We start from the raw sequence: 25,780 nt of genomic DNA on the forward strand, positions 1-25,780 counted from the left end.
CAACACTAGTAAAGTAATGCTCAAAATTCTCCAAGCCAGGCTTCAGCAATACGTGATCCATGAACTTCCAGATGTTCAAGCTGGTTTTAGAAAAGGCAGAGGAACCAGAGATCAAATTTCCAACATCTGCTGGATCATCGAAAAAGCAAGAGAGTTCCAGAAAGACATCTATTTCTGCTTTATTGACTATGTCAAAGCCTTTGACTGTGTGGATTACAATAAACTGTGGAAAATTCTGAAAGAGATGGGAATACCAGACCACCTGATCTGCCTCTTGAGAAATTTGTATGCAGGTCAGGAAGCAACAGTTAGAACTGGACATGGAACAACAGACTGGTTCCAAATAGGAAAAGGAGTACGTCAAGACTGTATATTGTCACCCTGTTTATTTAACTTATATGCAGAGTACATCATGAGAAACAAATATGTCACTTCTTTATACACAGAGAACCACTGAACACCTACTAGGTGCTGAGGAGATAAAGATGATACTGATGGCACCAATCTTCACTATCACTTAGATGACTAATGGGATGCTCAACTTAACACAGCCAAGGCAGATCATTAACATTCACTTGTACCCCCAACATGGTTCTCCTCTAGTCTTCCTATTTCAGAAAATGGTATCATCATCAACACCTAATTGCTCAAGTCAAAACCCCAAATTCCAGTTGCTTAGGCAAAAGAGAAGATTCCTCATTCCCTTTCTTTTCCTCAGTACTTTATTAGTTTTACCTCTAAAATATACATTGAATTGAGAGGTTTATCTCCAGCTAGACAGTGCCATCAAACAGAACTTTCTATAGTGATGGAAATATTTTATCATACTGTCCAAAATTATAGTCACTGGCCACATGTGGCTATTAAAACACCTGAAATGTGGCTAATATGACCAGAGAACCAAAACTTTTAATTTAATTAAAATTTATGCCACATGTGGCTAGTGGCTACTGTATTGGACAGCACTAATCTACACTACCATTTTGGCTAAACCCATCATTAATCCCCCAGCTGGACCATAGCAACAGCTTCCTAACTGGTCGGTCTCTCTGCTTCTACTTCTGTCTCTGTACCCATTCGACACTATGGCCGTGTCACTCCTCCAACTTTCTCACTCCCTCAACTTCTTGAACAAAATCCAAACCTCTCAGCAAAGTCTTCAAAATCCTATGATATGTGGTCCATGTCTACTCTCTGACCTCATGAACTACCTCTCTTTCCATCACTCACTCCATTCTCGACATTATAGGTTATAGTCATCTTCTTTTTCCTACAATACTCAATCTTTCTTTCACCCCTCTGAGGTTGCTTTACAAATACTGTCCCCAGATTTTCAAATGGCTAGATCTTTATAATCCTTAAGCCTTATCTCTGCTCAATGAGGCTTTCCTAACAGTCTAATCTAAATTAGCACCTCCTCCTTCCTCGTCACACCCAAGGACAGCACCATGTTTCACTCTCCATATAGCACTTATCAATGCCTAAGATAGTCTGGTTAATTTGTTTACTTACTATTTCGAGCTGCTAGATAAGGCCAGCCATAAACATCGCAAGTGCAGAGAGAGACCCTGTCTTTTACTACTGTACCCTCAAAGCCTTAGAACAGTGCCTGTCAGATACTAGGTACCCGATAAAAATTGGCTGAATAAAAGATGAAAACAAATATTGTTTTTACACCTAAAGAATTCAGTCTTGTAGAGATACTAAAAAGAAAATGACCAATTACAATGTAATGTCCAGGGCTTTGGAAAAGCTGAAATTCTGGGTGCTCTAGGAACAGAGAGGATGAAACTTGACCCATTGTGTTACGGCTAGAGCAAAGTAGTTTTTCTAGAGGTAACTGCATTTAAAAGCTTGTATTTAAAGGACAAGTTGGAATTGGAAGCCTAGAGGAAGGGAGATACAGGTAAAGTTTTCCAAGCAGAAGCAACACTTGAAATACAACAAGTAAGAAAATGGTAACAATAAGAGCAGAGAGAAATGGGCAGATTTAGGAGACACTCGAAAAAAAGTAGTAGAACTTAATGATCAATTGTATGTAAGGGGTAAGGGAAGAGGAATTAAATATGATGCTCAAGTTTTAGGCTTTGAAAATTGTGTGATTGGTGTTTTCATTCATGCACACAAATGTATATAAACTAATATTCATGCATACAAATTTATTTCATTCATGCACACAAACATATATATAAACTAAGTTGAATTATATACATATATAAACTAAGCTGAACTCAATAAACTAATATGAATTTTTCATATGCATATATATGAAAAAATTCAACTTAGTTTCAAATGGCTCTTTGATTTCAGAATGGAAAACACTCAATAAATAGTTCAATGAATGGGTTCAGAATTCAGCAGAAACATAGATTTGTAAATTTTTAAGATAGAGATGACAAATCACACCATGGTGGCAGATGAGGTCACCCAAAAAGGATTCACTGAGATTACACTAGCTCAGAATGCTGAAGTATATCAGTATCTAATGGTCAGGCAGATAATGAAGGGCCCATAAAAGAACGCTTCAAGAAAAGGCAAGAATGTAAAAAGAAAATCAGAAAACCGTGGTGCCATAGAAACCTAGGGACTACAACATTTTCAGGTGGTGCTCATGAAAAATGTTAAAAGCTGTCCATGAGGTGGATAAGATAAAGATATTTAAAAGTTGGTAGGCAAAAACCATCTTTGCCAAATTATAAAGTATTGATCCTTTGACCAGTTAAAGTGAAATTTCCCTAAGAACCATGGGGAAATGAAAAACCAGGACAAAAATCAATTCAACAAATTCTAGTTGATGGGAAGTTTGGAGTTTCCTTTCAATCCTGTTTATTCCTTTTAATTTTCTCCCTGTGGGGTTTTTTTTTTTTTTTTTTTTTCATTTTGAGTTAATAGAGAAATTATGCAACATACAACCTTCATTTTCAGTATTTAGTTTTTAAACTTTCTTGCTTATTCTAGAAGTCCATTCTGTAGCAAGGAAACTATTTTTGGCTCACTTGCGTAGTCCAAGATTGCAGAAAACAAACAAAACCACTGAAAGGATCAGGTCTCTCTCCCTGTTTAAATCACTAACACTGTTAGAAGGCTGTGTCAGCAAGTTTATTCTGAAGCAAGAATACATGAGTGCCTTTTTAAAACAAAAAATCAAATCAACAATTAAAGAGGAAATGTGGTTAAATGGACTAAGCTTAGGCTGGTAGCCAGAAACTTTAAACATTAAATTCACCTCTGTCAGTTACCTTCTGACCAATCCTGAGAACATCCTAGTACTCCTTCACAAAACAGAACATAATGAAATAATTCTGAAACAGAATGGGGTAAATAGTCAAACCAAAGTCAGACAACTATAAATAGTTATAGAAATGGAAGCAAGAAAACACTAGTAGCTATAACATCAAAAAGAAGCTTTTAAGTCCTTTTGACAATTGCAACTGTTTACTGACAAAATGATTTATTTATAGGAACAAAATAGCAACTAGAACTCATGCTCTAAAAGAACAAAGTTTCCTTGGCCTCTTTCAGGGTTTGCGTTATATAAGTGATGAGGTCAAGAAAGGAAGAATACAGAGATCTCTCCTTTCTCCACTCTCACTTTGGCATGTAACAGTTTTAGCCTGGCTTAGCAGCTTTCCCCTCTTATAGGAAGTGACCACTCACTAGGAAGAGCAGAGAGATTTATCTTAGAAGCTAAATTCATCCACTCAGTTATTCATTAACTTGAATAAAATAATTATTAACATGGAATTGAAGTCAGACATGAACTGGTTCAGTTAACTGAAAATCATTTGGAATCATGAGAGGAGTGAAATCACTGACCCTGCTTCTGGGTCAATGCACTTCAACCAGCAGGCGCTATAACAATGAGAACACAATAATTCTCAAACAGCACCATGAAGTAACCCCATTTTAAAGTTAAGGAAACAAAGAGTAGAAGAGTGAATCATAGGTGATATTTTAATTCCTGTGATATCTTTAAAAACCTGTATATACAAATTTTGGATCATCTAGACCACAGGTCTTAGATAATATAACCTTAAAATCAAGTACAGCCATGCAATTTCAGGGACCTCATTTCTTATTTATGCTTATGATCAAGTGAACTTCAAATGAAGATCAAACGACACTGAAGCTTATTGTTAGAACCAAGTCTTCATCATAATGATGAGAGAACTGAGTCATCACAGGTCGTCCAATGGCACACCAAACCCCCACAAAAGCCTCCTCTGAACAGTTAGTGGCGTATTTATGCTGTTAGTAAGATACACTGAGGGGGCTCCCTCATTTAACATACCAATTTGCACTGGTTCCCTAGCAATAAATACATCTAGTTATAGAAAAGACTAAATGCGTGTCCCAAATCCTAGCAATAACTGGATCAGCCATTCACTTAAAGATTTCAAGAATGCTACTCTATTGGTTTTCTATTGCTGCCATACTAAGAACTTAGTGTGCTTAAAACAACACAAATGTGTTCCGTATTATGCTACAGTTTTAAAGGGAAAAGTCTGATACATGCCTCTCTGGGCTAAAATCAAGGCACAGCAGGGCTTCATTGCCTTCTGGGGGCCCTAAGTGAAATCTATTTCTTCATATTTAGAGATCATCTGCCTTCCTTGGGCTCATGGCCCCCTTCCTCCACCTTCAAAGCCAGGCACAGCCAGTTGAATCCTTTTCATATCTCTTCTCTCTGACCTTGCTTCCATCTTAAATCTTTTTCTCTGGCTTATGATTCCCTTGTCCACTTTTAAGGACCGCTGAATTACCCTGGAACCACCCAGATAACCAAGGAAAATCTTTCTATTTTGTCAGCTGATTAGCAACCTTAAATGCATTCATAACCTTAATTCTCCTTTGCCATGTAATATAACACACTCACTGGAGATTAGGACATCTTCCCTTTTTTGGGGTGGCGGGAGGCTGTCAGCGGGGGCACTATTGTCTACCACAGCTGTTATGCAACCTTGTTATGGGTAAACAAAGTACCTCTACAGGGTTATCAGATTGTTCCTCATCAACATTGATACCTAAAGACAGCTCACTACAAAAGTTTAGACTAAATATAACCTCTGACTCTGATGCTGGGAGGGATTGGGGGCGGGAGGAGAAGGGGACGACAGAGGACGAGATGGCTGGATGGCATCACCGACTCGATGGACGTGAGTCTGAGTGAACTCTAGGAGTTGGTGATGGACAGGGAGGCCTGGTGTGCTGCGATTCATGGGGTCGCAAAGAGTCGGACACGACTGAGTGACTGATCTGATCTGATCTGATCTGATCCTCCACTTTTCTAAATCCAGCTTGAATATCTGGAATTTCACAGTTCACGTATTGCTGAAGCCTGGCTTGGAGAATTTTGAGCACTACTTTGCTATCATGTGAGATAAGTGCAATTGTGCAACAGACCAACCTAGACAGCATATTAAAAAGCAGAGATATTACTTTGCCAACAAAGGTCTGTCTAGTCAAAGCTATGGCTTTTCCAGTAGTCATGTATGGATGTGACCATAAAGAAAGCTGCTGCTGCTAAGTCACTTCAGTCGTGTCTGACTCTGTGTGCCGAAGAATTGATGCCTTTGAACTGTGGTGTTGGAGAAGACTCTTGAGAGTCCCTTGGACTGCAAGGAGATCCAACCAGTCCATTCTGAAGGAGATCAGCCCTGGGATTTCTTTGGAAGGAATGATGCTAAAGCTGAAACTCCAGTACTTTGGCCACCTCATGCGAAGAGTTGACTCATTGGAAAAGACTCTGATGCTGGGAGGGATTGGGGGCAGGAGGAGAAGGGGACGACAGAGGATGAGATGGCTGGATGGCATCACTGACTTGATGGACGTGAATCTGAGTGAACTCCGGGAGTTGGTGATGGACAGGGAGGCCTGGTGTGCTGCGGTTCATAGGGTCGCAAAGAGTCGGACACGACTGAGTGACTGAACTGAACTGAACTGAAAACTAACTAGCAAAGTCTCAAAGATATTAATACTGCTTTTCTTCTCAGATTTTTCAGTCCTGGAATAGAGGTTAATAGCATGACATTTGAAATAAGATATGAAGTTAACAACTAGCTCTGCAACTTACTAGCTATTTGACCTTGGTCAAGTTGCTGATACTCTTTAAACATGTGATTTTCTTATCTGTATAATGAAGATAATAATATCCCTTATACACTTACTGAGAGGAGGAAGTGAAATTATATATGTAAAATGCTCAATACAGTTTCTAGCCATTATCAGTCACTCAATAAGATTAATATTTACTTTATTAAACTCTGTCCAAGCTTTAAGATAAAAAATAAAGACAGTCTTCAGTGTTTTAGCATATTACATTTTCACAATTAATATTAAACACACCTTCAGTCTAACGCTCTCCCAACTGAGGTATTTCAGCCACTTTAAACACAACTTCAAATGATGTAAAAGAATAATGCTGCATACTTAATGTCTAAATTTTCTATGGGTCTAGATGATGTTAAATTAATTACCTTTCAATTAATTACTTATTTATTAAACTCTTAATTTATTATCTTCTAAGTTTGTAACTTGCTTTATCCAAAAAAAAAAAAAAAATTAACTTGCCTTTCTAAGGACTTTACTATCAGTAATTAATGATGGAAGTTTTGCAAATAATATAATGGCAGATAATCTTTAACAGTTACTTTCTACCTTTTCCAAAAAGAAAATACCCTGTTCATTAAAAGTGACTAGAAAACAATTATAAAATAAATCTAGAAATAGCAAAGTCCTAAATTACCTTCAACATGAATACTAGAGATAAGAGTCAATTTACAATTAGACTTTTAATTCTAAACCAGAAGCATGCAAAAAAGGATAATGAGGTTAAATGAATTACATTTGTTAAATGTAAATATGAAAAACTGTATATTTACAAAAGTTTAACTAAAAATAGATAATTATTTATAAATTCAAATATGATATTTTGAGACAGTTTCTCTCATGTAATCAGGTGCAGAAATACTTACAGTTTGATAATATGAGGATGACGAAAGAGTTTTAGATTTTGAATTTCTCGTTTTATTTTTCCAACAACATCTAAACTGCGAATCTTCTGTCTATTTAAAATTTTAACTGCCACTTTATGGCCTGTCAATTGATGCTCTCCAACTAGAGAAAAGAAAAAGGAAAATAACTTTGCCATCATAGCAATGTAATCATTTATCCATGCTTCCTTCCTCTGTAACCCCAAATTTTTTCCCTCATATTTACCACTTTAATATCACTTATTGCATAGAACAGGGAATAACCTCTTTTCATGTCTGTCTACTCTACTGGAGTATGTGCTCCTGAAGGACAGAAACTGTATCTTATCTTCTCTGTATCCTCAGCACCCAGCACAGAGATGTTAATTAAGTATCTGTGGAAAGGATTACTGAATTCCATTTTCATACCTAAAACTATAGGTATGAATTTGAAACATCTTTTGGATAGAATAGAATTACTATGTTTTGTCCCTCTCTTCCTCTTCTCTGGTTAATTCAATCACTTGTATTATGAAATAATAAATAATTGCTATAATAAATTAAAACTCATAAGTAGTTTCAGTACCATTTCATCAGAAAATTCACATGTAGCCCTTTTTCACCTTTTCTACAAAGGTTTCTTGTTTCCCCACATTTGATGGAATCTCTTTCTTTCAAACCTTCACAGTATACTGACAAAGTTCATGTTCCTTCGCCATTTTTAGGCTGTTATATATATTTGTGTTCTTGAAAAATCATATGGTAAGAGCTACCAGCTCTTACCCTCCTCAAATAAGACAGTCAGTATTCATCTGAGTCTGCCAGGAAGTGTCTAGCACAGTATTTTGCACATACTAGATATATCACACTTCTTTATTTCAAACTATCTTACGAAGGTGTAAAAACTAAAAGAGCATAGTCTTGGCATGAAACCAGACACAGAGATCAATGGAATAGAATAGACAGCCCAAAAATTAGCTCATGCATAATTAAGGTCAATTAATTTATGACATATGACTCAAAAACATACAATGGGGAAGGGATAATCTCTTCAATAAATGGTACTAGGAATATTGGATAGCCACATAAAAAAGAATGAAAATAGACCCCATTTCATACATTATACAAAAATCAACTCAAAATGGATTAAAGACAAATTTAAAACAAACAAACAAAAAAAAACGTAAACCTTCCAGAGAAAAACCTAAGAGGTAATCTCCTAGAATTGACCTTAGCAATAATTTTTTGAACTTGATAACAAAAGCAAAGGCAACAAAGCAAATATAAATGAGTAGGATTAAATCAAACTAAAAAGCCTCTTCATGGCAAAAGAAATCATCAACAAAATGAAAAGGCAACCTACCAAATGGAAGAAAATATTTGCAAATTACACATCTGATAAGGGGTTAATATCCAAATTATGTAAATTATCTAACAATTTAATAGCAAAGAAACCAATCTGATTTGAAAAATGAATAAAGAAACTAAATAAACTTTTTGCCAAACAAAGTATACAAATGGCCAAATACACAAAATCTTCAGGTAATCATCAGGTAGATCATGACTAATTATCAAGTAAATGCTAATCAAACCTATAATGAGTTATCACCTCACATTTGTCAGAATAGCTGTCATTAAAACTGAAGAGACAACGATGTTGATGAAGATGTGGAGAAAGGGGAACCCTTGTGCACTGATGGCAGAAATGTACATTGGTGTAACCACTATGTAAAACAGTATAGAGGTTCCTGAAAAGTTAAAACAAAGAACTATATAATGATTCTGCACCCCCTTGTAGATATTAGAAGGAAATAAAAATAGGATATCAAAAAAGTATCTACACTACTATGTTCATCACAGCATTATTCACAAAAGCAAAGATATGAAAACTACCTAAGTGTCCATCAACAAATGAATAAATGAATAAAGAAGAATGGTGTGCATATTTTCTCCCCCCACAACACACACACCAGCACCACCACCTACAGGAGCTCCAGGGACAAGCACAAGCCATCACTACCATCCTGGGCTCTCAGGGGTCCAAGAAGGAGAAGAGAGAGAGAAAGGGCCTGAGAAAATATTTGAAGCTATTACAGGCAAAACCTTCCCTAACTTGAGAAAAGAAACACTCACTTAAATCCAGGAAGCACAAAGAGTCCCCTATAAGATAAACTCAAGGAGGAACCTGCTGAGACATGTATTAATCAAACTGACAAAAATTAAAGACAAACAAAAAATATTAAAAATAATAAGCGAAAAGCAAAAAATAATATATAAGAGAATCCCTATAAAGTTATAAGCTGATTTTTCAGCAGCAACTCTGCAGGCTGAAGAGAGTACTACAATATATTCAAAGTGCAGATGGGGAAAAACCTAAAACCAAAAATACACTACCCTTCAAGGCTATTGTTCAGATTTGACAGAGAAATCAACAGATTTTACAAATAAGAAAAAATTAAAAAGAGATTTCAGCTCTGTGAAAAATACCATTGGTAGCTTGATAGGGATTGCATTGAATCTATAGATTGCTTTGGGTAGTATACTCATTTTCACTATATTGATTCATCTGATCCATGAACATGGTATATTTCTCCATCTATTAGTGCCCTCTTTGATTTCTTTCACCAGTGTTTTATAGTTTTCTATATATAGGTCTTTAGTTTCTTTAGGTAGATATATTCCTAAGTATTTTATTCTTTTCGTTGCAATGGTGAATGGAATTGTTTCCTTAATTTCTCTTTCTATTTTCTCATTATTAGTGTATAGGAATGCAAGGGATTTCTGTGTGTTGATTTTATATCCTGAAACTTTACTATATTCATTGATTAGTTCTAGTAATTTTCTGGTGGAGTCTTTAGGGTTTTCTATGTAGAGGATCCTGTCATCTGCAAACAGTGAGAGTTTTACTTCTTTTCCAATTTGGATTCCTTTTATTTCTTTTTCTGCTCTGATTGCTGTGGCCAAAACTTTCAAAACTATGTTGAACAGCAGTGGTGAGAGTGGGCACCCTTGTCTTGTTCCTGACTTTAGGGGAAATGCTTTTAATTTTTCACCATTTAGGATAATGTTTGCTGTGGGTTTGTCATATATAGCTTTTATTATGTTGAGGTATGTTCCTTCTATTCCTGCTTTCTGGAGAGTTTTTATCATAAATGGATGTTGAATTTTGTCAAAGGCATTCTCTGCATCTATTGAGATAACATATGGCTTTTATTTTTCAATTTGTTAATGTGGTGTATTACATTGATTGATTTGCGGATATTGAAAAATTCTTGCATCCCTGGGATAAAGCCCACTTCGTCATTGTGTATGATCTTTTTAATGTGTTGTTGGATTCTGATTGCTAGAATTTTGTTAAGGATTTTTGCACCTATGTTCATCAGTGATATTGGCCTGTAATTTTCTTTTTTTGTGGGATCTTTGTCAGGTTTTGATATTAGGGTGATGGTGGCCTCATAGAATGAGTTTGGAAGTTTACCTTCCTCAGCAATTTTCTGGAAGAGTTTGAGTAGGATAGGTGTTAGCACTTCTCTAAATTTTTGGTAGAATTCAGCTGTGAAGCCATCTGGACCTGGGCTTTTGTTTGTGGAAGATTTCTGGTTACAGTTTCAATTTCCATGCTTGTGATGGGTCTGTTAAGATTTTCTATTTCTTCCTGGTTCAGTTTTGGAAGTTGTACTTTTCTAAGAATTTGTCCATTTCTTCCACATTGTCTATTTTATTGGCATATAATTGCTGATAGTAGTCTCTTATGATCCTTTGTATTTCTGTGTTGTCTGTTGTGATCTCTCCATTTTCATTTCTAATTTTATTGATTGATTTTTCTCCCTTTGTTTCTTGATGAGTCTGGCTAATGGTTTGTCAATTTTATTTATCCTTTCAAAGAACCAGTTTTTGGGTTTGTTGATTTTTGCGATGGTCTCTTTTGTTTCTTTTGCATTTATTTCTGCCCTAATTTTTAAGATTTCTGTCCTTCTACTAACCCTGGAGTTCTTCATTTCTTCCTTTTCTAGTTGCTTTAGGTGTAGAGTTAGGTTATTTATTTGACTTTTTTCTTGTTTCTTGAGGTATGCCCGTATTTCTATGAACTTTCCCCTTAGCACTGCTTTTACAGTGTCCCACAGGTTTTGGATTGTTGTGTTTTCATTTTCATTCATTTCCATGCATATTTTGATTTCTTTTTTTTGATTTCTTCTGTGATTTGTCAGTTATTCAGCAGCATGTTGTTCAGCCTCCATATGTTGGAATTTTTAATAGTTTTTCTCCATAATTGAGATCTAATCTTACTGCATTGTGGTCAGATAAGATGCTTGGAATGATTTCAATTTTTTTGAATTTACCAAGGCTAGATTTATGGCCCAGGATGTGATCTATCCTGGAGAAGGTTCTGTGTGCACTTGAGAAAAAGGTGAAATTCATTGTTTTGGGGTGAAATGTGTGTCCGTGGGAATGCAAACTAGTACTGCCACTATGGAGAACAGTGTGGAGATTCCTTAAAAAACTGGAAATAGAACTGCTTTATGACCCAGCAATCCCACTGCTGGGCATACACACAGAGGAAACCAGAAGGGAAAGAGACACGTGTACCCCAATAGTCATTGCAGCACTGTTTATAATAGCCAGGACATGGAAGCAACCTAGATGTCCATCAGCAGATGAATGGATAGAAAGCTGTGGTACATATACACAATGGAGTGTTACTCAGCCATTAAAAAGAATACATTTGAATCGGTTCTAATGAGGTGGATGAAACTGGAACCTATTATACAGAATGAAGTAAGCCAGAAAGAAAAACACCAATACAGTATAGTAACGCATATATATGGAATTTAGAAAGATGGTAATGATAACCCTGTTAAGTGAGACAGCAAAAGAGACACAGATGTATAGAACAGTCTTTTGGACTCTGTGGGAGAGGGAGAGGGTGGGATGATTAGGGAGAATGGCATTGAAACATGTATAATATCATATATGAAATGAATCGCCAGTCCAGGTTTGATGCATGATACTGGATGCTTGGGGCTGGTGCACTGGGACGACCCAGAGGGATGTTACGGGGAGGGAGGAGAGAGGGGGGTTCAGGATGGGGAACATGTGTATACCTGTGGCAGATTCATGTTGATGTATGGCAAGATGAATACAATATTGTAAAGTAATTAACCTCCAATTAAAATAAATAAATTTATATTAAAAAAAAAAAAGAGAGACTCAGCACCATCAAAACTAGCATTACAATAAATCCTAAAGGTACTTTTCTGGGCAAAAAATAAAATGCCACAACTAGAAACAAGAATACAAATTAGAAAGATCACTGGTAAAGGCAAACATAAAACAAAGGTAGGAAATTACCCACACATAAATCTGATATCAAAACCAGGGATTGTGAAAAGAGTACAAATGCAGCATATTGAAAATGTACTGGAAATGAACAGACCAGCAACTTAAAACAATCTTGTACATATACAGACTGCTATACTAAAACCTCTTGGGAATCACAAACAAAAAATCTGTAATAGATACACATACAAAAAAGAAAAAGCAAACACAACACTAAAGATAGATATCAAATCACAAGGAAAGAGAACAAAAAATGAAGGGAATAAAAAAGACCCCTGGTGGCTCAGATGGTATAGAATCTGTCTGCAATGCAGAAGACATGTGTTCAATCTCTGGGTTGGGAAGATCCCTGGAGAAGGGAATGGCAACACACTCCAGTATTCTTGCCTGGAGAATTCCATGGCAAAGAATCAGACACAACTGAGTGACTAGCACTTTCATTTTCAAAAATAAAAGCTAAATCACTTAACAAAATGGTGATAAGAGCATACATTATCAATAATTACCTTAAATGTAATTGGGTTAAATGCTTCAAGCAAAAAACATAGACTAGAATGGATATAAAAACAAGACCCAAATATATGCTGTCTACAAGAGATCCACTTCAGATCTAGGGACATACAAACTGAAATTGAGAGAACGGAAAAGGATATTCCATGTAAAGAGAAACCAAAAGAAAGATAAAGTAGCAATACTCATATCGGACAAAACAGACTTTAAAATAAATACTGCTGAAAAAGACAAGGAAGGACAAGGATCCATAATGATCAAGGGATCAATCCAAGAAGATGTAACATTTATAAATGTATATGCACCCCCTCGTAAGACTACCTCAATGTATAAGGCAAATGCTAGCAGCCATTAAAGGAGAAATTGCCAGTAACACAGTAATAATAGGGGACTTTAACACCTCATTTTCATCAGTGGACAGATCATCAAAGCAGAAAAATCAATAAGAAGACAAAAGGCCTTAAATGACAAATTAGACCAGATGAACTTAATTGATAATTATAGAACACTCTATGCAAAAGCAACAGAATACACTTTCCTCTCAAGTGCAGATGGAATGCTGTCCAGGATAAATCACATCTTGGGCTACAAATTAAGCCTCAGGAAATTTAAGAAAATTAAAATTATATCAAGCATCTTTTCTCACCACAACACTATGAGATTAGAAATCAATTACAGGGCAAAAAAAAAACTGTAAAAAAAAAAAAAAAAGACACGTTTACATGGAGGCTAAACAATGTTACTAAACAACCAATGAATCATAGCAGAAACCAAAGAAATAAAATAAAATAAAAAACCTAAAGACAGGTGACAACAAAAACACCATGATACAAAACCTATGGGATGTAGCAAAAGCAATTCTGAGAAGGAGGCTTGTAACAATACAATCTTACCTCAGGAAACAAGAAAAATTTCAAATAAACATTCTGATTTTATACCTATAGCAACTAGAGAAAGAAGAACAAAACCCAAAGTTAGCAGAAGGAAAGAAGCCATAAATATCAAGAGTAGAAATAAATGAAATAGAGAAAAAGAAAACAAAAGAAAGGATCAATGAAACTAAAAGCTGGTGTTTTAAAAAGACAAACAAAATTGACAAACCTTTAGCCAGACTCATCAAGAAAAAGAGAGAGGGCTCAAATCAAAAAATTAGAAATGAAAAAGGAGATGTTACAATGGATACTACAGAAATTAAAATAAAAAGTCATTTAGGAGACTACTACAAACAACTAATTATATACCAGTAAAACGGACAACCTAGAAGAAATGGACAAATTCTTAGAAAGGTACAAACTCCCAAGAACTAGGCTGAACTAGGCTGCACCAGGAAGAAACAGAAAATATGAACAGACCAATCACAAGTAATGAAAATTGAAACTGATTAAAAAATCTTCCAGCAGAAAGAGAGTGCAAAAAAAGGAACCCTCTTAAATTGTTGGTGGAAATGTAAATTGGTACAGCCACTATGGAGAATAGTATGGAGGCTTCTTAAAAAACTAAAAATAGAGCTACCATATGACCCTGCAAGAGCTTCCCAGGTGGGGCTAGTGGTAAAGAACCTGGCTGCCAATGCATGAGACTTAAGAGATGCAGGTTCGATCCCTGGGTCAGAAAGATCCCTGGAGGAGGGCATGGCAACCCACTCCAGTATTCTTGCCTGGAGAATCCCATGGACAGAGGAACCTGGTGGGCTACAGTCCATATGGTTCCACAGAGTCAGGCACAACTGAAGCGACTTAGCAAGCACATGACCCTGCAATCCAACTCCTGGGTATGTATCTAGAGAAAAACATGGTCCAAAAGGATGCATGAACCCCAGTGATGAATGCAGCACAGTTTATGAAGCCAAGTCCTGGAAGCAACCTAATGTCCATTGACAGAGATGGTACATATATACAATGGAATATTACTCAGCCTTTAAAAAGAATGAAATAATGCCATTTGCAGCAACATGTATGGACCTAGAGATTGTCACATTGAGTGAAGTCAGTCAGAGAAACAGAAACATTGTATTGCACCCCTTTTACATAGAATCTGAAAAGACATGATACAAATGAACTTATTTACAAAAGAGAAACAGACTCACAGACTTAGAGAATCAATTTATGATTGCTGGGAGAAGGATGGGAGGAAGGAATAGTTAGAGAGGAAGAAACAGTTAGCACTGTACATATTGCTATATTTAAAATGGATAACCAATAAAGATCTACTATATAGCACAAGGAACTCTGCTGGATGTTATGTGGCAACCTGGATGGGAGAGAAGTATGGGGGAGAATGGATACATGTGTACATATATGTGTGTGTGTGTGTGTGTTGCCCACCTGAAACTTAATCAGCTATACTTTTTTTATAAGTTAAAAAAAAAAATCTTCCAGCAAATAAAAGTCCAGGACCAGATGACTTCACAGGCTAATTCTGCCAAACATTTAGAGAAGAGTTAACACCTAGCTTTCAGAAACTCTTCCAAAAAATTTCAAGGGAAGGATCACTCCCAATCTCATTCTATGAGGCTACCAACACCCTGATATCAAAACCAGACAAAGATGCCACCAAAATAAAGAGAAAAATTGACGGCTATCACTGATGAACATAGATTCAAAAATCCTGAACAAAATACTAGCAAATCAAATCCAAAAATACATTAAAAGGATCAAACAACATGATCAAGGGGGATTTATCCCAGGAATGCAAGATTCTTCAATATATGAAAATCAATCAGTGTGATACATGGCATTTAACAAACTGAAGAATAAAGACTGTATGTTCATCTTAATAGATGCAGAAGAAGCTTTCAATAAAATTCAACAAATGATAAAAATTCTCCAGAAAGTGAGCACAGAGCAAACTTACCTCAACATAATAAAGGCCATATAGGACAAACCCAGAGCTAACATCATTTTCAATGATGAAAAGCTGAAGGCATTTCCTCTAAGATCAGGAGCAAAACAAGTATGTCCACTGTTGCCACTTTCATTCAATAGTTTTGGAAGTCCTGGCCACAACAATCAGAGAAGAAAAAGAAATAAAAGGAATCCAAATTGGAAAACAAGTAAAACTGTCACTATATGCAGATGACATTATACTATACATAAAAAATCCTAAAGATACTGCCAGAAAACTACTAGAGTTCATAAAGTTGCAGGATACAAAATTAATACAGAGAAATCTGTTGCATTCCTATACAGTAAACAACAAAAGATCAAAAAGAGAAATTAAGGAAGCAATCCAATTTATCACTGCATCAAAAAGAATAAAATATCTAATAATAAATCTACCTAAGGAGACAAAAGACTTGTAGTATGGAAACCACAAGATGCAGATGAAATAAATCAAGGATGATATAAGCAGATGGAAAGATATACTATGTGCTTGGATAGGAAATATCAATATTGTCAAAATGACTACACTGCCCAAGGCAACCTAGAAATTCAATGCAATCTCTATCAAATTACCAATGGCATAATGGGATTTTTCACAGAACTAGCAGAAAATTTTAAATTTTTATAAAAACACAAAAGGTCTTGAATAGCCAAAGCAATCTTCAGAAAGAAAAATGGAGCTGGAGGAATCAGGCTCTGGCAGCAAAAAACAGAACAAAACAAAAAACCCAGAAATACAGATCAAAAGAACAGCACAGAAAACCCAAAAATATGCCCATGCACCTACAGCCAATTACTCTATGTCAAAGAGGCAAATGTATACAATGGAGAAAAGACAATCTCTCCAATAAGTGGTGCTGGGAAAACTGGACAGCTTCAAGCAAGAGAATGAAAGCAGAAAATCTACTTATACCATTGACAAAAAATAGACTCAAAATGGATCAAATACCTAAATGTAAGACTGAGCACTATAAAACTCTTACAGGAAAACATAGGCAGAACATTCTTTGACATAAATCATAACAAAATCTTCTTTGATCCACCTTGTAGAGCAATGAAAATAAAAGCAAAAATAAATAAATGGGACCTATTAAATTTAACTGTTCCTGCACAGCAAAGGAAACCACCAACAAAAGACAATTCACACAATGGGAGAAATTATTTGCAAATGATGCAACTAACAAGGGATTAATCTCCAAAATATAAACAGCTCATACAGCTCAATATGAAAAAAAATTTTTTTTAATGGGCAGAAGATCTAAATAGACATTTCTCCAAATAAGACATAGAGATGGACAAAAAGCACATGAAAAGGTTCTCAACATCACTAATTATCAGAGAAACACAAATCAAAACTACAATGAGGTATCACCTCACACTGGTCAGAATGGTCATCATCATCAAAATGTCTACAAATAATAAACATTGGAAAGGGTGTGGAGAAAGGAGAGCCCTCTTACACTGTTGGTGGGAATGTAAATTGGTACAACTACAGAGAACAGTATAGAGGTTCCTTAAAAAACTAAAAATAGAACTATCATGCAACACAGCAATTCCCACTCTATATATCTGCAAAAAACAAAATTAGAAAAGATACATGCACCCCAATGTTCATTGCAGCACTATTTATAATAGCCAAGACATGAAAGCCACCTAAGTGTTCATCAACAGAGGAATGGATAAAGATATGATACATATATACAATGGAATATTACTAAGTTATAAAGAAGAACAAAATAATGCCATGTGCAGCAACATGGATGGACCTAGAGATTATCATACTAAATAAAGTAAGTCAGATAGAAAAAGACAAATATCATATGATATCACTCATATGAGGAACCTGATTTCTTAATGACATGAATGAACTTATTCACAAAACAGAAAAAGATCTACAGATACTAAAACAAACTTATGGTTATCAAAGGGAAACCTGGCAGGGAGGGATAAATCAGGAGCTTGGGGTTAACATACATATACTACCATATGTAAGATAGACAACCAACAAGGAACTAATATATAGCACAGGGAAATCTACTCCATATTCCACGATAACCTAAATGACAAAGGAATCTGAAAAAAAAAGGAATATATGTATTAATATAACTAAAACTGTACTGTACACCTGAAATTAACACAACACTGTGAACCAACTATACTCCAGTAAAGAAAGAAAAAACAGAAAGAAATGGCATCATTTCTTGAAAGAGTTAAGCACAATGATAAGTTAATTGGTTATCTGAGATCAAAAGATTCAAATGCATTAAGAATGCCCCCTTTTTTGCTGAAATACAATAGCCTCTATTACCTACTAACTTAAGTGAATTAGTACTTAGTGATAATTAAATACAGATAGTTGTCTCATAATCACATCCCACCTGAAAGCTGAATGAATATTTCTTAAAATCTTGTAATATAAACAGATTTAAGACCAAGGATTTCTTTTATGTGTATTACAGCTGTAAACTTTTCTAAGGAAATTAACTGAGAGGAAAGGTTTGGATTCATAAACATTTAACATTCATTTGGGCTTCCCCTGGTGGTTCAGTGATAAAGAATCCATCTGCACTGTAGGAGATGCAGGTTTGATCCCTGGGTTGGGAAAATCCACTGGAGCAGGATTGGCAACCCACTCCAGCATTCCTGTCAGGAAAATCCCATGGATGGAGAAGCCTGGTGGGCTACATACAACTCCATAGGGTTGTAAAGAGTCAGACATAACCAAGCACAGCAACATTCATTTATTCAATCTAAAAGCATTTACTGAGCACCATTCACATGGTAGGACTATGCTGATCAAAGACACGTGTTAAGAGAGATTCAGTAGGTCTCCAAGTTTTAGTGACAAGAAACATCAGCAATAAAGCATTCTGTATGGTAGCAAATCTATATGAAAACTCTTAGGGATACCTTAACTATGAAGAAAGAACACAGATGAAAAAAAGCAAAACATTTTTAAAAACCAAGGGTGAACAAATTTGCCATAATTTATTATGTATATCATATATATACATATCCAGATCAATATCTAGTTTGACAGCAGCAATAAAGAACACTCATCCATGGAACAACTATTTAACGAATGCCTACTATGGCGCACTCTGTATCAAGTGCAATTACAGGCACTTGGGAGATAAGTGGTGAACATACTAATTCTGTCACATTGTGAGGTGTTCCCCAATATCTATTCCAGTCTTCCTTCCTAGACATATGACTCCCAAATTACACCTGAATATATATCCACCTAAAGTAGAGACTGCCTCGAGTATCTCTTGTTAAGTAGATATGGCCATGTGACTATGCTCTGGCCAATGACATGCCAGCAGAAATGTCCCCAGCAGCAGCTTCTTCAGATCCTTCCACCATCCTGAAACTACCTGCTCAGACTGTTAAAAGTGAGTAAAATACTATCTTGTTTAAGCCACTCTTATTTTGAAAATTCCCGTCATTCACAGCTGAGTCTCAATAATACGGTCTAGAATATTTTTATTTTTTTAAACTTTTTATTTTGTATTGGGGTATAGCTGATTAACAATGTTGTGAAAGTTTCATGTGAACAGCACAGGGACTCAGCCATACATACACATGTATCCATTCTCCCCCAAACTCCCCTCCCATCCAGGCTGCAACATAATATTGACCAGAGTTCCATATGCTATACAATAGGTCTTGTTAGTTATCCATTTTAAATATAGCAGTGTGTACATGTCCAACCCAAACTCCCTAAGTCCCCCTTCCCCTCAGCAATCATAAACTCCTCTGTAGGTCTCTTTCTGTTTTGTAAGTAAGTTCATTTGTAAAATGTCCATCGACAGGGGAAGGGATAAAGAAGTGGTATGTATCTACAGTGGAATATTACTTGTCCATTAAAAAAATGAAATAATGCCATTTGCAGCAACATGGATGGACCTAGAGACTGTCATACTGAGTGAAGTCAGTCAGAGGAGAAATATATGGCATTCCTTATGTGTGGAACTAAAACAGAATAATATGCAAAATGTTTTAACTTATTTCAAATTTCCAATTTTGCTGAACTGCCATCTGTGAACTAATGGAAATAAACTATATTTATAGCTCATATAATTTCTTGGATTAAAGGATTCTACAAAGTTATCACTCAGTGGTCCATTTTGTTCTTCCCAAACTCTAGCCTAATTATACAAAATACTCTCTAAAGCGACTGAAACATATAGACTTACCCCATCTATCCTTTTATTTATTTTTTTTACTTATTACTTTTTTTTAACTTATTTTTTACTTTTATTTTGTAATAGAGTATTGTTACCATATAATTATCTATAACCCATTACATTATTGTAATAGAGTATTGTTGTTGTTTGGGGCTTCCCTGGTGGCTCAGATGGTAAAGAATCTGCCTGCAGTGCAGGAGACCTGGGTTCAAGCCCTGGGTCAGGTCCCCTGGAGAAGGGAATGGCAACCCACCCCAGTATTCCCACCTGGAGAACTCCCCTGACAGAGGAAGATGGGCTACAATCCATGGAGTTGCAAAGTCACTAAGTTCTGTCTGACTCTTTGAGACCCTGTGGACTGTAGCCCACCAGGCTCCCCTGTCCGTGGGACTTCCCAGGCAAGACCACTGGAATGGGCTGCCATTTCCCTCTCCGGGGATTGAACCCAGGTCTCCTGCTTGGCAGGCAGACTCCTTTTTTTTTTTTTTTTTTTTTATTTTACTTTACAATAGTGTATTGGTTTTGCCATACATTGACTTGAATCCACCATGAGTGTACATGTGTTCCCCATCCTGAACCCCCCTCCTACTTCCCTCCCCATCCCATCCCTCTGGGTCATCTCAGCACACCAGCCCCGAGCACCCTGTATCATGCATCAAACCTGGACTGGCAATTCGTTTCACATATGATATTTTACATGTTTCAATGCCAGTCTCCCATATCATCCCACCCTCGCCCTCTCCCACAGAGTCCAAAAGACTGTTCTGTACATCTGTGTCTCTTTTGCTGTCTTGCATACAGGGTTATTGTTACCTTCTAAATTCTATATATATGTGTTAGTATACTGTATTGGTGTTTTTCTTTCTGGCTTACTTCACTCTGTATAATAGGTTCCAGTTTCATCCACCTCATTAGAACCGATTCAAATGTATTCTTTTTAATGGCTGAGCAATATTCCATTGTGTATATGTACCACAGTTTTCTTATCCATTCATCTGCTGATGGACATCTAGGTTGCTTCCACGTCCTGGCTATTATAAACAGTGCTGCAATGAACATTGGGGTACACGTGTCTCTTTCGATTTTGGTTTTCTCAGTGTGTATGCCCAGCAGTGGGATTGCTGGGTCATATGGCAGTTCTATTTTGTTTTTTAAGGAATCTCCATGCTGTTCTCCATAGTGGCTGAACTAGTTTGCATTCCCACCAACAGTGTAAGAGGGTTCCCTTTTCTCCACACCCTCTCCAGCATTTATTGCTTGTAGACTTTTGGATCGCAGCCATTCTGGCTGGCATGAAATGGTACCTCATTGTGGTTTTGATTTGCATTTCTCTGATAATGAGTGATGTTGAGCATCTTTTCATGTGTTTGTTAGTCATCTGTATGTCTTCTTTGGAGAAATGTCTGTTTAGTTCTTTGGTCCACGTTTTGATTGGGTCTTTTATTTTTCTGGAATTGAGCTGCAGGAGTTACTTGTATATTTTTGAGATTAATTCTTTGTCCGTTGCTTCATTTGCTCTTATTTTCTCCCATTCTGAAGGCTGTCTTTTCACCTTGCTTATAGTTTCCTTTGTTGTGCAGAAGCTTTTAATTTTAATTAGGTCCCATTTGTTTATTTTTGCTTTTATTTCCAATATTCTAGGAGGTGCGTCATAGAGGATCCTGCTGTGGTTTATGTCAGAGAGTGTTTTGCCTATGTTTTCCTCTAGGAGTTTAATAGTTTCTGGTCTTACGTTTAGATCTTTAATCCATTTGGAGTTTATTTTTGTGTATGGTGTTAGAAAGTGTTCTAGTTTCATTCTTTTACAAGTAGTGGACCAGTTTTCCCAGCACCACTTGCTAAAGAGATTGTCTTTTCTCTATTGTATATTCTTGCCTCCTTTGTCAAAGATAAGGTGTCCATAGGTGCGTGGATTTATCTCTGGGCTTTCTATTTTGTTTCATTGATCTATATTTCTGTTTTTGTGCCAGTACCATACTGTCTTGATGACTGTGGCTTTGTAGTAGAGCCTGAAGTCAGGTAGGTTGATTCCTCCAGTTCCATTCTTCTTTCTCAAGATTGCTTTGGCTATTCGAGGTTTTTTGTTTTTCCATACAAATTGTGAAATTATTTGTTCTAGTTCTCTGAAAAATACCATTGGTAGCTTGATAGGGATTGCACTGAATCTATAGATTGCTTTGGGTAGTATAATCATTTTCACTATATTGATTCTTCTGATCCATGAACATGGTATATTTCTCCATCTATTTGTGTTCTCTTTGATATCTTTCACCAGTATTTTATAGTTTTCTATATATAGGTCTTTTGTTTCTTTAGGTAGATATATTCCTAAGTATTTTATTCGTTTTGTTGCAATGGTGAATGGAATTGTTTCCTTAATTTCTCTTTCTGTTTTCTCATTGTTAGTGTATAGGAACTCAAGGGATTTCTGTGTGTTTATTTTATATCCTGCAACTTTACTATATTCATTGATTAGCTCTAGTAATTTTCTGGTGGAGTCTTTAGGGTTTTCTATGATCCTCTACATAGAAAACCCATCTATCCTTTTAGAATTTTACATTTGATAAGGTGAACAGCTGTTATACAGAAGAGCGAAACTGTTTTATATTGTTCTGGGAGCAGAACTGGGAATAATCAATACAAATTCTTTCAACTAAGAGAGTCATCTGCTCCACGAAGCCCCTCTCATCTCCACCTTTCTCACCATTCAAGTCTACCCTGAAAATTTCCTTTTATATGTTACTACCATACCCTGAGCATACTTTTTTGATAGGATGTGTAACACTAACATCTATTGGTTTTTCCGTTCATCTGTCAATACTACAGGGGAAGAGATTGGAGGTCAGGTCCCCTGTAGTGTTTTCCTATTGCCAAGGCTGGAAATAAATGATAAACCAAGACAATGGGGCACAGAGAGGTTAAGAATTTGCCCACAGTTGCTCAACTATGAAGGAGCAGCATCAGGATTAAAACTCAGAAGCATGCACTATCTGATATCCAAGCAGAGAAAGCTCAGCCATTTGTCAAGATCAATTCAGTTCAGTTCAGTTGCTCAGTTGTGTCTGACTCTTTGCGACCCCATGAATCACAGCACGCCAGGCTTCCCTATCTATCACCAACTCCTAGAGTTCACCCAAACTCACGTGCATCGAGTCGGTGATGCCATCCAGCCATCTCATCCTCTGTCGTCCCCTTTTCCTCCTGCCCCCAATCCCTCCCAGCATTAGGGTCTTTTCTAGTGAGTCAACTCTTCGCATGAGGTAGCCAAAGTATTGGAGTTTCAGCCTAAAAATCAGTCCTTCCAATGAACACCCAGGACTGGTCTCCTTTAGGATGGATTGGTTGGATCTCCTTGCAGTCCAAGGGACTCTCAAGAGTCTTCTCCAGCACCACAGTTCAAAAGCATCAATTCTTCGGCACTCAGCTTTCTTCACAGTCCAAGTCTCACATCCATACATGACCACAGGAAAAACCATAGCCTTGACTAGACGGACCTTTGTTGGCAAAGTAATGTCTCTGCTTTTGAACATGCTATCTAGGTTGGTCATAACTTTCCTTCCAAGGAGTAAGTGTCTTTTAATTTCATGGCTGCAGGTCACCATCTGCAGTGATTTTGGAGCCCCCCCAAAATAAAATCTGACACTGTTTCCACTGTTTCCCCATCTATTTCCCATGAAGTGATGGGACCAGATGCCATGATCTTCGTTTTCTGAATGTTGAGCTTTAAACCAACTTTTTCACTCTCCTCTTTCACTTTCATCAAGAGGCTTTTTAGTTTCTCTTCACTTTCTGCCACAAGGGTGTTGTGATATATTAACTCATTTAAATACTACATTCAATTTTAATATCATATAATTTAGAACATTAATATATCTAATGAAGTAAAGAAAGAAATCTAAGATTTATTAAAATTTTACTAAGATTCTTATAGAAATCCTTTATTAAAATCTAATAAAGGAACAATTAAAAAATTATTGTATATTTTAGGTCTAAATTACAATCTATTTGTCTTTGAGGTTCAAGCAAAGCAAAGAACTGTCAAAATGTCATTCTGCTGTAAAGGTTACAAACATACTGTATAATATGTATTATTTGAATTATATTCTTATCATACAGTATATACAATGTATAGTCTTAATGTAATACTATACAGCAATGGGAATAAATGAATTACAACTACATATAATGACGTACGTAAATCTCACAAACAAAACCTCAAGTGAAATAAATGAGACAAATATGGCTATAGTTCTATGAAGTTCAAAAATAGATAAAACTATAATCCATGGATATTTGATGGGGGCAGAAGATGGAAACAGTAACTAAAATGAGACACAAAGTGGGGGCTTGTGGGAAACTGGTCATTTTTTGTGCTTTTAAGTAGTAGTTATGTTCAGTCTGTGAAAATTCACTGAGGATTTATGTAAGAAGTCATTTAGACTATATGTACTGCTTCACATATATGGTACAACTCAATTTAAAAAGTTAAGAAAGAATGTTTGGATGACACTATACCCTGCCTAGGCTTTACAAGCCAAGGGACACTACATGCCAGCAAGCAGGGCAGTGAGGGGGCACCAGCCACCCCTTACTCATTGTATCAAGAGTCTTCACTCCGGGAATTAAGACAGTCATCTGACTGCACACATGTTCTGGCCCCTACCATCATCAGACTTCTGCCAAAATAACACAAGCCTCCTTTATTCTTCACCTGTGTTAAGACAAAACAATCTCATTGCTCTCCAAATTTCCTTTCCCTGAAAGTCCTTTAAAATTCTATAAAGGACAGTTCTGAACAGGAAGCAAAAGACTTCCTGTTTTGATAAATCACTGATTAAGCAAGTACTATGAGCATATTATATACAAATCTTATTTATTCCCCAGAACTCTAGAAGTAAACATTACCCTAAGTTTACAGATGAAGAAACTAGAATTACAGAACAATAAGGAACAAAATGGTTCATCTGCCTCCAACACACAAGCTCAAAACTCACATTACTTCACTTTCCAATAGCCAGGTTCTCTTTAATTATAACACATCAAGAGTGCTTACTTGCATGTTTATCCTTCTACGTCCAGCATTTCAGCTGAGAAATTCAGGCACAGTGAACGGATGGAGTATGAAAAATTAAGGAAGAATTGATATGTTCAGGTAAAATGGAGGCTGGAGTAGGGCTGTGGCCTTTCCTATGGATCAGAATATACAAAAGTTGACTACTTAATGTCAAGAAAATAGAACATGGATTGAAATAATCCCATTATACAATATATAACATGCACTAAATTTTTACTGAGAGAACAAACTCATACATCTTTGAAGACCTTTCTCTCTTAATTATTTTTACTCCCTGTTAGCCTAAACATTCATTTGTTCATTCATTCAAGAAATATTTTCTGAGTGTCTAATGTGTGCTAGCCACTGCTCCAAATGCTGAAAATGCAGGTATAAATGGAACTTGCATTCTGGAGGAGAATATAAACAATAAACACACATGAGATAATGGTGATATAATGACAAAAAATGAAAATCATGCTGAGTACTGGGAATAACAAAAATGATTGGGGTTAAGGTGGGAAAATTATTTGAAATAGATCAGGAAAGGCCTGAGGATGTGATTTTTTTTTTTTTTTAAGCAAAGTGATCAATAATAAAGTTAAAGCTTATGCTCAGCCATGTCTGACTCTTTGCAACCCCACGGACTATAGCCTGCCAGGCTCATCTGTCTGTGGAATTCTCCAGGCAAGAATCCTGGAGTAGGTAGCCTTTCCCTTCTCCAGGGGATCTTCCCAACCCAGGGATCGAACTCAGGTCTCCCACGTTGCAGGCAGATTCTTTACCATCTGAGCCACCAGGGAAGCCCTTTTTTAAGCAAAGATTGTTCTAAAGCAG

The 25,780-nt window shown here is 36.4% G+C and overlaps 1 protein-coding gene across 1 annotated transcript in view; it reads right to left on the reverse strand.

Moving 5' to 3' along the window:
* Positions 1 to 5,836: 5,836 nt before the first annotated feature.
* The window catches only part of LOC102402324 (5'-AMP-activated protein kinase catalytic subunit alpha-2), a 42,149-nt gene continuing 22,205 nt past the window's right edge, over positions 5,837 to 25,780 (reverse strand). Inside the window, exon 2 of the mRNA XM_045166149.1 lies at positions 5,837 to 7,116. Within this exon, the coding sequence (XP_045022084.1) occupies positions 6,971 to 7,116 (146 nt within the window). The 3' untranslated portion in view covers positions 5,837 to 6,970. The remainder of the gene's footprint in view (positions 7,117 to 25,780) is intronic.

This window comes from Bubalus bubalis, chromosome 6 (genome assembly GCF_019923935.1).
Source record: "Bubalus bubalis isolate 160015118507 breed Murrah chromosome 6, NDDB_SH_1, whole genome shotgun sequence".
NCBI classification, from domain to species: domain Eukaryota; kingdom Metazoa; phylum Chordata; class Mammalia; order Artiodactyla; family Bovidae; genus Bubalus; species Bubalus bubalis.